The 13,030-nt window shown below is 45.2% G+C and overlaps 1 protein-coding gene across 5 annotated transcripts in view; it reads left to right on the top strand.

Moving 5' to 3' along the window:
* Positions 1-9,361, top strand: part of CREB3L2 (cAMP responsive element binding protein 3 like 2) — a 106,442-nt gene extending 97,081 nt beyond the window's left edge. For 2 of the 5 annotated variants that reach the window (XM_004430719.3, XM_087431371.1), the window contains exons 9-12: positions 72-171; positions 456-582; positions 1,981-2,197; positions 3,854-9,361. In XM_004430719.3, coding sequence (XP_004430776.1) covers positions 72-171; positions 456-582; positions 1,981-2,197; positions 3,854-3,929 — 520 coding nt within the window. In that variant the 3' untranslated portion in view covers positions 3,930-9,361. The remainder of the gene's footprint in view (positions 1-71; positions 172-455; positions 583-1,980; positions 2,198-3,853) is intronic. The other 3 variants (XR_015552257.1, XR_015552256.1, XR_015552255.1) reach the window with 3 other exon arrangements.
* The last annotated feature ends 3,669 nt before the right edge of the window (positions 9,362-13,030 follow it).

The raw sequence follows: 13,030 nt of genomic DNA, 5'->3' as shown, positions 1-13,030 counted from the left end.
ATGGGGCAGAGATCACCCAAAGGCATTCTCTTCTCTCAGACCCCCTCATGGTTTCCATTTGTGAATTGCAGAACTCTCCTGCAGCAGCTGCAGAAGCTTCAGACTTTGGTGATGGGCAAGGTTTCGCGCACCTGCAAGTTGGCCGGCACGCAGACCGGCACCTGCCTCATGGTGAGTTTCCCAAAGGGACAGCACCATAACTGCCCTGGCCCACTCCCCAATCTCCAGTCTCTCCCCAGCTTGCCAAGTCCAAGTGCTGTGGGTTGGAGGAAGCATACAGCTCACTCCCAGGCTATTTCTCTGCTGTGATGTTACAGCGATTGGTCTGTGGGTGCAGTCTGCTGGCCTGGTGGAGGCGGGTCTGTCTCCCTGGACCTCCCAGGTGGTGCAGATCTAAAGGTTTGCTCCGTGGATCTTGGAATTGACAGCTCCTCATGTTCTCCCTCACCCTACAGGTCGTTGTGTTATGCTTTGCTGTCGCATTTGGCAGCTTCTTTCAGGGCTACGGGCCCTATCCTTCTGCCACCAAGATGGCTCTGCCCAGCCAGCATTCCATGTCGGAGCCGTACACAGCTTCTGTCGGTAAGACAGCACTCAGCAGCTTGGGAAGTGTCTTGTTTCATTTCTCTGGAGCTTTCTGAAAGTTCAACTTTCTGAAGGGAATCTTATGTGAAAGTCTAATTTTCAAAAAGTGGTAAAAGTGTAGCTTCTCCATTGAAGGAAGGGAAGAGAGTTGTAGGGAGTCTGTGCCCAGGCTACTGGGGCTCCCCTTGTGCCCCTCAACCATCGGGCTGAGGCACCACTGGGAATTCTCTAGAGCTCGACAGAGTACAGTTTGCAAACTTCTGCTCTAGACTATGTCCCCTGGCAAATTTTGATGTCTCCTCTTTGAGTTCTGATAAGGGAGATAGATGTGGCTTTTTGGGGTGGAGGGAGGGAGCATTAAGTTTTCCACGACATTTTAAGGGAATTCCTGTGTTTCTACTTCCACTCAGTGGAATTGTATATTACTATAGTAAGAATTTGCAAAATAAAATTAAAGAGTCAGTCTGTCTTATGAAACATTATGCCCAAGATTTAGAGAATTTGGAGACTTAGATGTTAGATAAGAAGTATGTGATAGTCTCACCTAGATCAATGATCTCTTTTAAGTATGTAGGAAATCAAGAGGTGGTGTGTAGGGATCATAATATATACACTAATAAGAACAAGTGTGGAATTAGGGGCTATGGGGTTTGGGGTAGGCACAATTTTACAGTTCTGAAAGGCTCGTGGTCTTCACTGGGCAGGTGTATCCCTGCCAGGTATCTGACAGAAATTCTAGCATTTCAACCAAATAATTTCAGTGGTCTCTTGGGACATTCTTTTTTTCCTAAAGGAATATGTCTCTAAATTTAAATGGAAGCCAATGGAAACATAGTCTTTATGTTGTGGAAAATTGCTACAGAGCCATCTAGTTATGTAACCATCCTATAAAACAAAAGGGACTGTCTCCATCATTTGATTTATGGCTTTAGCTTTGTGTCTTCTTTCCAGTTTCTAAATGAAAATGCAGTTTTCTGCCCTTGTACGTTCTCTTGAAAGACCTGCTCATTGGGAATGCTTCTTATTTTAGCTGGGTCTGGACATCTCCAGGTGTTTGACTCCCATTCTCCATGAGTTGTCTCCCCTAGATGGTTATGGGTGGGTAAGGAGGGGGGTTTTATTTTCAAAGTAGTGGGGGTAGCAGTTTGCTTCATGTTTATTTGCTTTTCTATTGTTCTTCCAACACTGTATAATTGGTATAATTTTTCAATGGACAAAACTCTGAAACCCTGAAGCCTTTATAGGAAGCCAGCTCTCATTGGCACCCTCATTCCTGGGCAACAAGAACCCACGAATTGTTTGTCATCTGCCCCCAGCCCTGGGCATCGAGTGGCGGGGGGTGTGATGTGCCTTTGCGGTGCCTCGCTAACGCCTGTTACTTTGCTCTGTCCTCAGTGAGATCCAGGAACCTGCTGATCTATGAGGAACATTCTCCCCTGGAGGAGTCATCCACCCCAGCCTCAGCTGGGGAGCTTGGGCGCTGGGACAGAGGCTCCTCCCTGCTCAGGGCGTCAGGGCTGGAGGCTAGGCCAGACGTGGATCTTCCTCATTTCATTATCTCGAATGAGACCAGCCTGGAGAAATCAGTGCTGTTGGAGCTGCAGCAGCACTTGTGAGTCAAATGGACATAGATTAAACTCCTCTAATGCGCGGATGATGGGCTATGAGTCAGCAACCTGCAATGTAGGGCGTAGACTCTCCCATAGGCCTAGTCCAGTCCCTCAGCTCTTTCAGAACCTGTTTCCAGGACCCGGGACTCTGGAGAATCCACTGCTTGCCAACAGCTGCCCTTAGCAGAGATGAGGAAAAGACCTAGCGTGAGCTCCCCCCATGTCTGCTGCAACATTAGAGAGTTGGTAGTGATGGCTCCAAGAAGTGGAGCAAGGGCTTGAATTGCTTCCTTGCTATCTTCATCCTCTTTTCCAAGCCACTCAAGTAAACACACAGCCCAGTAACAGCAGTGTGCTTGCTATTGCAAATGTAGCCTCAAGGTGCCTTCTCTAGCTTCCAACTGGAGATACATATATATGATGCTATATATCAATATATAGTTTTATGACTTATATGTAAGTAAACATATTAATTATGATTATATATTTATATTTAGATATTTATATGGAGGGACATCATTTGAGAGACACTATGCATGTATGTGTTTCCATATTGAAAATAACATATATTTGGCTCCAATCCATGAGTTGTTTCCTGTAGATAGTTGTGGGGAAGTGTTTTTTGTAAACATAAGGGCTTGTATGACTGCAGAGTATTGTTATGGTGCTAGAGGAGGTACCTGGGAAGGCCACACAACACAGGAAGGAGGGTCTGTGTGGACACTCTTGGTTATGAGTGGTGTGGTTGGTGATCTAGCTGAATGCTCTGCTTCCCAGAAATGATACTATTCCAACGCAAGTGAGAGAGATTGTTTCAAATTCTTTGGCTTTCTTCCCCGTTCCTTCAGAGGAACGTTCATAATTATCTATACTTTTATCTGTTTGCATTATACAGGCATATTTAACATTTATTAGTGCTTACTATTTTAAACATTATGCAAATATGATATATATATATCCTTTTAAATACTTTAAGAAGTTAGGCATTGTTATTCCCATTATAGAGAAATTGTCGAGCTGCCACTGGGAGCTAGAGGAAAGACTCAACTGCTTCATTTCTTGGCTCCTGACGCAAGTCTTCTCCCCTCTTAGCTCAGCTATTCAAGGCCCCATTGAAATCCCACCTATTTTGGGATGTCTGCCAGATACCAAGGCCCTCATAGTCCTCCTCTGAATGCCTAGAGACTTTCTAGGCTGCTACACAATTTAATAACATATATTTTCTGTTATATATTTATTGTTACTTCAAGTTTTTTTTTTTTAAATCTTTATCTAGATTATTAGCTATTCTAGATCAGGGATCAGCTTTTATCCTTTTATTTTCTCCTTCCCCGAGTCTAGCATAGGTCTAACCATCCTCAGTAAATACAATAATTTAAAGCCATTTATAACAAATCAGTATCAAACCACCATGTTTATCATCTGGGTTGGGATGTCTCCTCGTGGGAGAGGATGAAGGTGGGAATGTGGACGAGTGGATAGGCTGGTAGTGGGAGACTTTGGAACAGAGAATTGCCATTAGGAGGGAAAAGGACAGGGACCACTCGTGGGGCAGCCTGCAAAGTTGCAGTCACAGAATGATTATATCAGACTACCAAGCAGGAAGATCGTTGTTGACAGTTGGTGGCTAACACTTTTTCCTTTCAATGCCTTCACAGGGTCAGCGCCAAACTGGAGGGGAACGAAACACTGAAAGTCGTAGAACTCGACAGAAGAGTGAACGCCACTTTCTAAAGAGGCAGTCTCCACCTCCTTCTCTCTCTTCACTCTACTTTTACATCCCCAAACCACCTTTGTCATCAGCTTTTTCTTTTTGTCACCTGATTTGGATGAAGACATGGGCGAGCAGTCGTGGCTTTGGATGGAGGACAGCCTGGGATTTCCCCCTGTGGTGAGAGAGCACCTCCCCCTCCAGTCCCATGTCCCTCTCTGCACAGGGGGCCTGGCATCTCCCCCTCCCTTTCGCTTACTGCCATAGGAAATTATTTTAGGGTCGGGGTGGGACAAGCCGGCTTGTTTCTACCTATAGTGCCAAAAAGATGCTGCCTGATTCTCACCAGGGGTGACCACCTCTTTGGAGAAGAGACCCCGGACTCTAGCCACAAAGATCCCAGGATGCCTGTTGGGATCTGGCAAAGCCCTGACCAATGTCCTGCCTTCCTCAGCCCGGGTATCCGGTGTGTCTGGCCCCGTCAGCCCTGGAAGGCCTGGGCCTCCAGCGAGTACCCCCTGCCGCTCTGTCCTGTCCAGCCCTCGCCGATTGTCCTCCCGGCCCTGGAGCACGGGCTCCGCCTTCATATTCTCAGGCCGCAAGTGCAATGCCTGAAGGAATCAGGCTCTTCTACTCCAGGCGCACCCACCCCATCTTGTTGCTTGTAGGACTTCTCCATGACCTGGGTCCCCACATGCCTCTAGTTCTGCCTCCCTGGCTTCTCCTCCCCATTTGTAAATAGTATTTATTAGCTTGCTGAGGCTTCCTGCACAACCACACTGAAGAGATCTGACGCCTCCCTCCAAGCTAGCAAAGTCTTCTGTTGGCCTTTGGAGCTAGGAGGACACCCTAGGCTCTGGGATCCCCAATCTTTCTAGACCATGTTTCGTTTCCTTTTCTTCTTCTTCTTTTTTTTTTCTTGTTAAACTGGAGGCCTATAATTACAGTTGGGAAATCCCCTTGAGCGTGTGTCCTGTAGAATGAACTCAGAGGGAGAGACGAGCAATGCCCTGCTCAGGCCTGTGGCCAGACGCTTTTTCTGTCCTGTGCCCATAACAGAGCGGGGAAGCCCTGGCCCTGACAACAGGCGTTTTGGACAACCTTGCTAGCTTGTCTCTCCACACCTGCTCCTGGCCCCTTCCCCCACGTCCCCCAGCTCTTCTGCTTTACCCTCCTCTTCTGCCTTAATACAGGGGGTGGGCCTGAGGCCTGGGTTGGAGCAGGTGACATTTCTGTCTCCACAGTCTTACCTTCTATAGTCAGGTTTGGCTACTTTGCAGCTCACCCAAAGAGATACAACCTAACCCCCCAACCTACTTTTTTTTTTTTTTTTTTAATGATTAAAGTAACTCTTGTAGTTTAAAAAAATCTTTCCTCTTTCGTACAAATAAGAAATGGAAATTGCCTTTTTATTGTATCATGTAGAAGACTCCCCTTAAGTGTTTTTCCTTAGCTTGTAAAAGATTTTGTGTAGGGGATTTGCTTACATTGTGTATTTTATTTTTAGTGGTAGCTGAAGGGCCTTTTTAACTCCCCACTCTCTCTGATCCACATTGTCATTGGAACCTGTACTTAGGAGGGATTAAGCCCACACCTGGGCCTTCCATTCCATATCAGATATAGGATTTGGCATCATTAACATTGGCCATCGTACCTCATAAGCAGATCTCTGCTCTGTCTGCCTAGGTACACTTGGGGCTCACTGTGAGTGATTCCTCTCTCTGCCTACTGTGATGGAGAGAGTTCTAGACTGGGAGATGGCCAAGTTCATCTTCTGGGCAGTGTGTGAAAGCAGATCGGGACTGCACTGGTCCCGGCAGCCCTGCTGTCTGCACGGTTCTCACTGTCCATTGCATTGGTCAGGGAAGGCTGAGACCGTCTGAGCTGTGCAGTAAGAGGGGATGCCAGCACGCCCCCTGCTCCTGCTTCTCTCTACTCCCCCCTCTCCTTCTCTTCTGCTCAGCATCCTCCTGAGCTTAATTATCAGGCACAGGCAGCCTGTGGGGTCTAAGAAGGTAAAAAGATAGAATTAACTCAAGTAGTATGTGGACAATGAGAAAAGCAAGGTTTCATATTTAAGGGCAGAAGTGAGAATGGATCAGCCTGCCCACCTGCTGCGACAGAGCTAGATGGGGTTTTTAGGGCTCCTGGATTAGCCAGAGTGGAAAACCTGCTCTTCTGAGCGAGGAGGGAGGAGGGAAAGGGCAGCAAACTTCTAGCCCCTGTCCTGAGGGCCTTGAGGATTTCGTTTTCTCCTGCAGCTACCCGTGCTTGACATCACTCCCTCCAGACCTCCAAGAGCAGGGTTTTCTCTCTGGGAAACTGTTATTCCAGAGCTGAATCTGTATCTAGAGACATGGGATACCAGCCTGAGAGCTCAAGTGGCCATTTTAAGGGGGTTCCAGGAACCAGCACTGCTGCTGGTTTGAGAAAAACCTCTACCCTCCACTCCTTGCTTGGGTGAGGAGAGGGAACTAAACAGTTATGCCTTGAGGGAGACGTAATGAAGTCAAGGCGCACAGAAGAGTTGGATAATACCACACTGGTGTCAAATAATTAATGGATGGGTTCACATTTTCTGTTCCAGGGTTAAGCCCAGAATATCAGTGGGTTTGTTTCCCCCACAGAGCAGCATCCTAGACTAGTCAGTAATACCTGTTTAGCCCTGAAGATTCCAAATAGTGGCAGACGTCAGCTTCCCAACTTCAGTTTCAAAAAATACGAGACGGTCAGCGCAACCGTAAACCATAAAGAATAATTATGTTAATTAAAATATATACTAGTTATATTTTCATCATGTGAACAGGTTTTCCTCTTCCCTTGCTTTGATTACCCTAGTGAAGGAGATGTCTTGCAAAAATTCAGAGAACAAGTACTTTTTTGCTGGATGAGACCTGAGTCTCAGCATGCTTCTTTTCACAGGTCTCACTTTGCACTTAGAAATGGATACTGCAAATGAAAGGCGTCGGGCCGGTTTTTGAGAAGGAATTTCTGTGAAGTGTTAGGACTCTGGATCCTAGCTCACAGAAAGAGAGCATTATGTAAAAACCCAAGGGCAGAACCAGGTTGCTCCTTTCGGGCAGGGGGTGGGGGTGAGGTTTGACACCAGTGTAGGCAAAACTAGATAACCTTTTTGTTAATATAAATGATTTTGATTTGGAGACCTAATTTGTAGATTGTGAAAGCAGCTTTTAGCTCAACTTATTTACAAACCAACTATAAATACCATGTTTTTTCCTTCCTAAATCTTTCGGTTTAGCCTGAATGCCCAAAGAGGGCTGAGAATCTCATGTGCCTGTAGAGTAGGAGTGTTGAATTGATTCGTCTTTATTCTGGCAGTGAGTCAGTGTCCAGGATTTTTGTCACAAGTGTTTCATTAAAATTTTTCAGCACTTCATGGCTCCTTCCACCCATGTCCTCAGATCAACCCAAACCACAGAGACAGGCCCTCTCAGGGCCAGCTCCCCTGAACACACTGTCATATGAGATGTGTACTTGAGCCCAAGGCACGAATGGAGGCATCCTGCTGCCTGTTGAGGAAATGGACCATCCGTGCCGGCCTTGCTAACGGGGAGATTGGAGATGGAGGAAAAGGCTCTCAGCCTCCCTCGTCTACCATGAGTCAGTAGTTTGGTTCCATTGAATCCAGTCTTGGAGAACCTTCATTTAAGGCACGAGCACTTGTGCTTGCAGTGCTGGCTGGACCTGTGGACCCACTAGCAGGTGGTGCCCTGGTGAGAATCATTTTATTTGAATGCTTTGCAGCTGAGACAATTAGGAGACATCTGCTAGGATAAGCCCCTCTGGGAGGGCAGTTCCAGGAGATAGTAGGGGGCTGTGAGATGGGGGCTATGAAGGAGCCAGAGACAGATTTCAGATTTTTCATTCATTCACTCATTCATTCAGTGAGTCAGCCCATCACTCCTGAGGAAGAATGCTGCATGAGGCCCTAGGGAATATGGAGGAATAAAGGGGCTGAGGAAATTTCATTCGTCAATAGATATTCAAAAGACACATGTGCTAGGTCTCTCTCTCCCTCTTTCTTTCTCTCTCTCTCTCTCTCACACATGGACGCACACACACACATGCACACATACACATTCCTTCTTGTCTTAGACACGCCCTTGTGCCTTACATATGCCTTATATATGAATCCAGGATGACTGAGGACTCCCTTGTCCCTGGGAGATTTTATATACAGCCTTGAAGTATTAGATTGAAGTGGGTGTGGGAGAAAGAACTTGTTTCAAAGTCTCAAAAATGGTTTCCTCAAAGTGAGCCATGGTCAGATTTGCACATTAAGAGAAAAGACACAGGGTTATGTCCATTAGGAAAATCCCATTTTGCAGAAGTGCAATCACATCAAAAATGGCCAGCTGGCATTAAAGGTATTATAAATTCTCACAGCAGAACATTTTTCTCGGTGCAAAGGATCCTGGCTCATTTGAAGATTAATGCTCGATGCCTCCGTGGTCAAGGGGTTGGCACTTAGCACAGGAAAAAACTAGATGCTGTTTCGTTTTGTCATTTGGGGCAACATAGAATTCAGGAATGCTTTATTTTGTCTTGGTTTCTAGAAGGAAAGGAAATAATATTTCTTGAGTATTTACTAAGTGCTGGGTGCTGTGCTAAATAAAGTGTAAGTCTTTTCATTTTATAGAAAGAGTAAACAAGGGCAACTAGTTACTATGAGATGGATAAACAGCTAAGTGTCATGGGAAGTGCAGCAATTTGTGGATTAAGCTGAGTGGATTCCTTACTGTGGACACACTATGAACTTTAAGGTTCTCTGGACAGGAAATGCAGCGTCTGCTTCCTGCGCTGGCCCTGCTGTGCAATGCTCAGTTCTTTGCCTCATACTGGAGATGGCCACCGGATGTTCATCTCCTGTCTTGTTCATGCAATCTTCTGTGAGTTCCAGCTAGCAGGCTTTGCATCCTGGAAAAGAAAACCGAGGGGTTTTAGCTCTATTTCTCTGCTTGTATCCTTTGCTCACCAGCTGGTTGAGAACATGAACTTTTTGCACCATGGATTCGTGATCTACACTGTTCAGAAAATCTCCCTTTCAGATAAAATGCTTTATGAGTCTATGGAAAACACCAGCACTCTTTGACAAATTGTGAGTGACCCTTTTTAAACAATGCTTAGCAGACCCTGGACTGTAATCAACCGTGAGCTTTAATGATATGCTGACAGACTGGGCTTTCTTCTCTTTTGTAACAGGTTATATAGACCAGCAGTGTTTAAGTCTAAATACATTGTGAGTCTATTATCTGTCATATTGCGCTGTTTTTTATGGCTTTTTATTCTTTATCATAGCTGAGTAAATACCAAAAAAGAAAAAAAAATGCTTTGTAGGATACTTATACTTAGTTTGGGGGAAAAATGAATTGGAATTGGAATTGTTATGCTTTTGTATTTCCATTTCTTGCAAATAAAAATATTTTTTCTTAAATAGTAAAATGTTGTCCAGTCTTTAAAATCCTGGTAATCTGGTTTTAAATGTATTTTGCTTTTCTTATGAGCGTGGATTTGCGTATGTGTGCCTAACCGTTCTTTCGTGATTATCTAGTCAAACCAAAAGAAGTGTCTCAAACCAGCAATTTGTATATTATCTGGTACTGAATCCAAGTCTCAGTTCAAGGAATACTGAGAAGTGTAATTGTTTTTTCAGTCAGTCACAGGAAGAAAAACAGTATTCTCTAGAGATTTCTGTTGCCTGACTGCTATTTTTGTTGTCTCCTACAACTGTTCCCTAACTGGATTTCAGAACTCGGTCAATTTGATTTTGCTTTCCCCATCTTGGGATGCTTGAGAATGATGGCTTGGACTTCAGCCAGAAGAGAAAGATCCTTCTTCATATGAACAGTTGCAGAGGACGCCTAACACAGATTCATGCTCCAGAAATTCTGATGAAATGGTTGATAAAGGTCAATGCACTCAAGCAGAATCATCTTCATTCCATTGCAATCTCTGCATTCAAATTTAGTTTTCTCCACTCGGAGGGAGTGGGGCTTCATTTAGCCTCAGAAAGAGTACCCAGGATGTTAGAGACTAAGGCCATGGACCATGCTTACCTGGGGAAAAAAACCCCTTTTTACTTCTTAGCAGCATGCCTAACCCTTTTTGGGCTCGGGGGTGTATTAATCTCCCACTGCCTTTCCCCTCTGAGCACCTCGGCCTCCTCTTTTTCTGTCCCTACGCAAGAGGCCTTTCCCTGTGGAGGCTTTTAGTAACACGTCCTCCCTCTTTCTTTCTTATTTTGGGAGCCTATTATGGAAGCCTTCTCCTCAGCATGCTGATATCATGCCAGTGATGTGTGGAGGGGGCAAATGCTCACTGATTTGAGAATGTTCTGTATTAATTATGCCTTTATATTTTCTGTATTTCTAATGTTTTGACATCTGGGCCCTTGCTGATCCAGCAGGGGCTGCCCCTCCCAGGGCTAGCCAATTCCTAGAGATAGTAAAGGACTTGCCTACAAGCACATCTTGCATATACAAACTGACCAATCCAGAGCCCATACCCCCGGCCACCTCCACAGGCTCTCACAGGGACCACTGTCCCCTGCCCTAATCAGCCCAGAGCCAGGTACCAGACAACTAGAGACAGTCCCTATACCCTAGAACCCACTGAAATTATTCAAACTAGCCAAGCCTAAGCCTGCTTACCTTGCCTTGCTCCTTCCTTCCTGCAGAAACCACAATAAAGGCTCTTGCCTGCTTTTCCCCCTCACTCCTTCTGCCTCCTGACAGAGCCTGGTGCTTCTCTCTGTGGCCCTGCATGGTATGGCATGTTCCCTCATCTTGAGAACTGTGAGTAACAAGCTGTCTTTTCAATGGCAATTGTCTCTTGATCTCTTGGCCTCACCATATCCGAGTAATAATAAAACCTACATTTTATTTATTTATTTTTTTTTAAAGATTTTATTTATTTATTTTTTCCCCCCAAAGCCCCAGTGGATAGTTGTGTGTCACAGCTGCACATCCTTCTAGTTGCTGCATGTGGGACGCGGCCTCAGCATGGCCGGAGAAGCAGCGCGTCGGTGCGCGCCCGGGATCCGAACCCGGGTCGCCAGCAGTGGAGCGCGCACACTTAACCGCCAAGCCACGGGGCCGGCCCCAAAACCTACATTTTAAAACACATTCCTTAGGCATCGAAATGTCAAATCAGAGGCTGATCCCAGACTCATGGGCATTCTGGGTTTCCCCGATGGGCCTACATGATTTAGGGTAATATAACACAGAATGTATTGTTTCGTTTCGTACTGGTTGTCACTTTTGTTCCAGAGAAGAAAAATGAGACTTGTAGAGAGTGGTAGGGCTTGTTCATGGGAAAAGAGGAAAATCTGAAAGCAGGTGTCTAAAGTCCTAGGCGTGTAAATCAGTAAATCAGACCTCATATCTCTGAAAATGAGAGCTATAGAGGCATGGAAACACTGGGATACAGTGGGGAAAAGACTGAACTGGATTCACGAGCTATAGGGTTATGGGTTCTTGCATAGTTATACCGTTAACTTGCTGGCCTTGAGGAAAAAGGAGACATTTATTGAGTAACTGTTATGTACCAGGTGATTTTCATGTATTATCTATGATCCTATTTATTTCCTCCAAAAACTTTATGGAGGATATATAATTATCCCCTTTCACAGTTGAGGAAACTGGGGTTCAAAAAGTTAGAAAGTTACTCAAGGTCATACCAAAATTACCTGCAGAGGAAAGATTTGAGCCCTGGTCTTCAGTGACTCCAAGGACATAGTCTTTGAACTACACTATGCTTTTCTTAGGGCTTGAGGATCTTTACTTGTAAAAATACAGAGTTAACCTAGATCAGAAGTTGCAAACCCTCAGTTCATGCACAGATATTTCTGGTTTAGTCTCATGATGTTTCAAACATTTAAAAATTATTGGTTAACCTTTCAACATTCAAAGATTTCTCATGACATTCCAGATTTCCATCTTCTCCTGAGAGACTGGGAGACCTGGCAACTTCAGAAGTTGAGTAATAGTATGGAGGTCATCTCTGGGTGGACACATTTCCCCACTCCCAGGCTGGTTCACTCATTCATGTTACTTACCCGGTGCTTCTGTCCTCCGAGTTGACAGCCTCTAGACCACATGGTGGCTGACTTTCTGGGAGTCACAAGCAAGAGAATAAAGGAAAAGATATCATATTGGTGATGAGTCTAGAAGGTGGGGAGGGTGGTTAGTTTCACCTTGAGGGACAGGAAACGAGAGGCCTGAGTCGGGAGGCAGCTGGACTGTGAGTGATGGAGGAGTCTGCACATTGATTGCCCTTCTTTGCACTATATGAAAAAACATTGCAGTCTGGGATCTGTTCTTAGTCCCAGAGATAAACCTTCATTATTCTCAAAAATTACGTTTAAAAATTTTCTTGATGATCCCACTTGTATAAGACCTTGTGCTTTACATAGAGGTCTTTCACATGTCGTCTGATGTACCAGTTGATCACCCATGAGGAAGGTGGGCAATCTTTATTGTCTCTGCTGCTCAGTGAGGAAATGGGGGCTGCAGAGACGTGCATTGCTCCAGATTAGGTTACACAGTGAGTGAAATTCTGCAGGGAAGAATCACGAACCAGCTGTCCTGATTTACAACCTAGTACCATCTCCATTAGTTGTGCCTTATCTGGGCAGGTGACAGCCTAGCTGTCCAAGTCATCCATGATGCCTCCAAGGGATTGCTTTGTAAGATGCCACTGCCATAGTCTTTTTCCTAGAATTAGCAGGATTTGGGACACTCCCAAAGAGACATTCCGCCGTCTCTACAGAGAGGGAAAAAGAAGGAAGATGGCTCATCTCAATCATTTCTTGCAAAATAATCCAAGTCACCATTTGAGAGGCTGGTTATACTCGATTCCTCTTTGTTTGGTGAGTCTGGGTGCGTTGCACAAGTTGATGTTGTCTTCCAATGGGTACAGCTGTTTCTAGATCTTTTGGCAATTTTAAGCAAGAGTTCTGGCCCTGCAAGGAGCCCATGTGTTCTCCTCCTCCTTCTATGCTGTTGTTTTTAGATGGAGGAACAAAAATAACCATTGAGGAATACCATGAAAGCTGCTGGAGAGGCTGTTGTGCTGTTCTCCAAGAAGTCTGTTTCAAAATGTT

Source organism: Ceratotherium simum, chromosome 1 (assembly GCF_057802395.1).
Source record: "Ceratotherium simum simum isolate JZ-2026a chromosome 1, ASM5780239v1, whole genome shotgun sequence".
NCBI lineage: Eukaryota > Metazoa > Chordata > Mammalia > Perissodactyla > Rhinocerotidae > Ceratotherium > Ceratotherium simum.
This window is presented reverse-complemented; position numbering and strand designations above follow the sequence as displayed.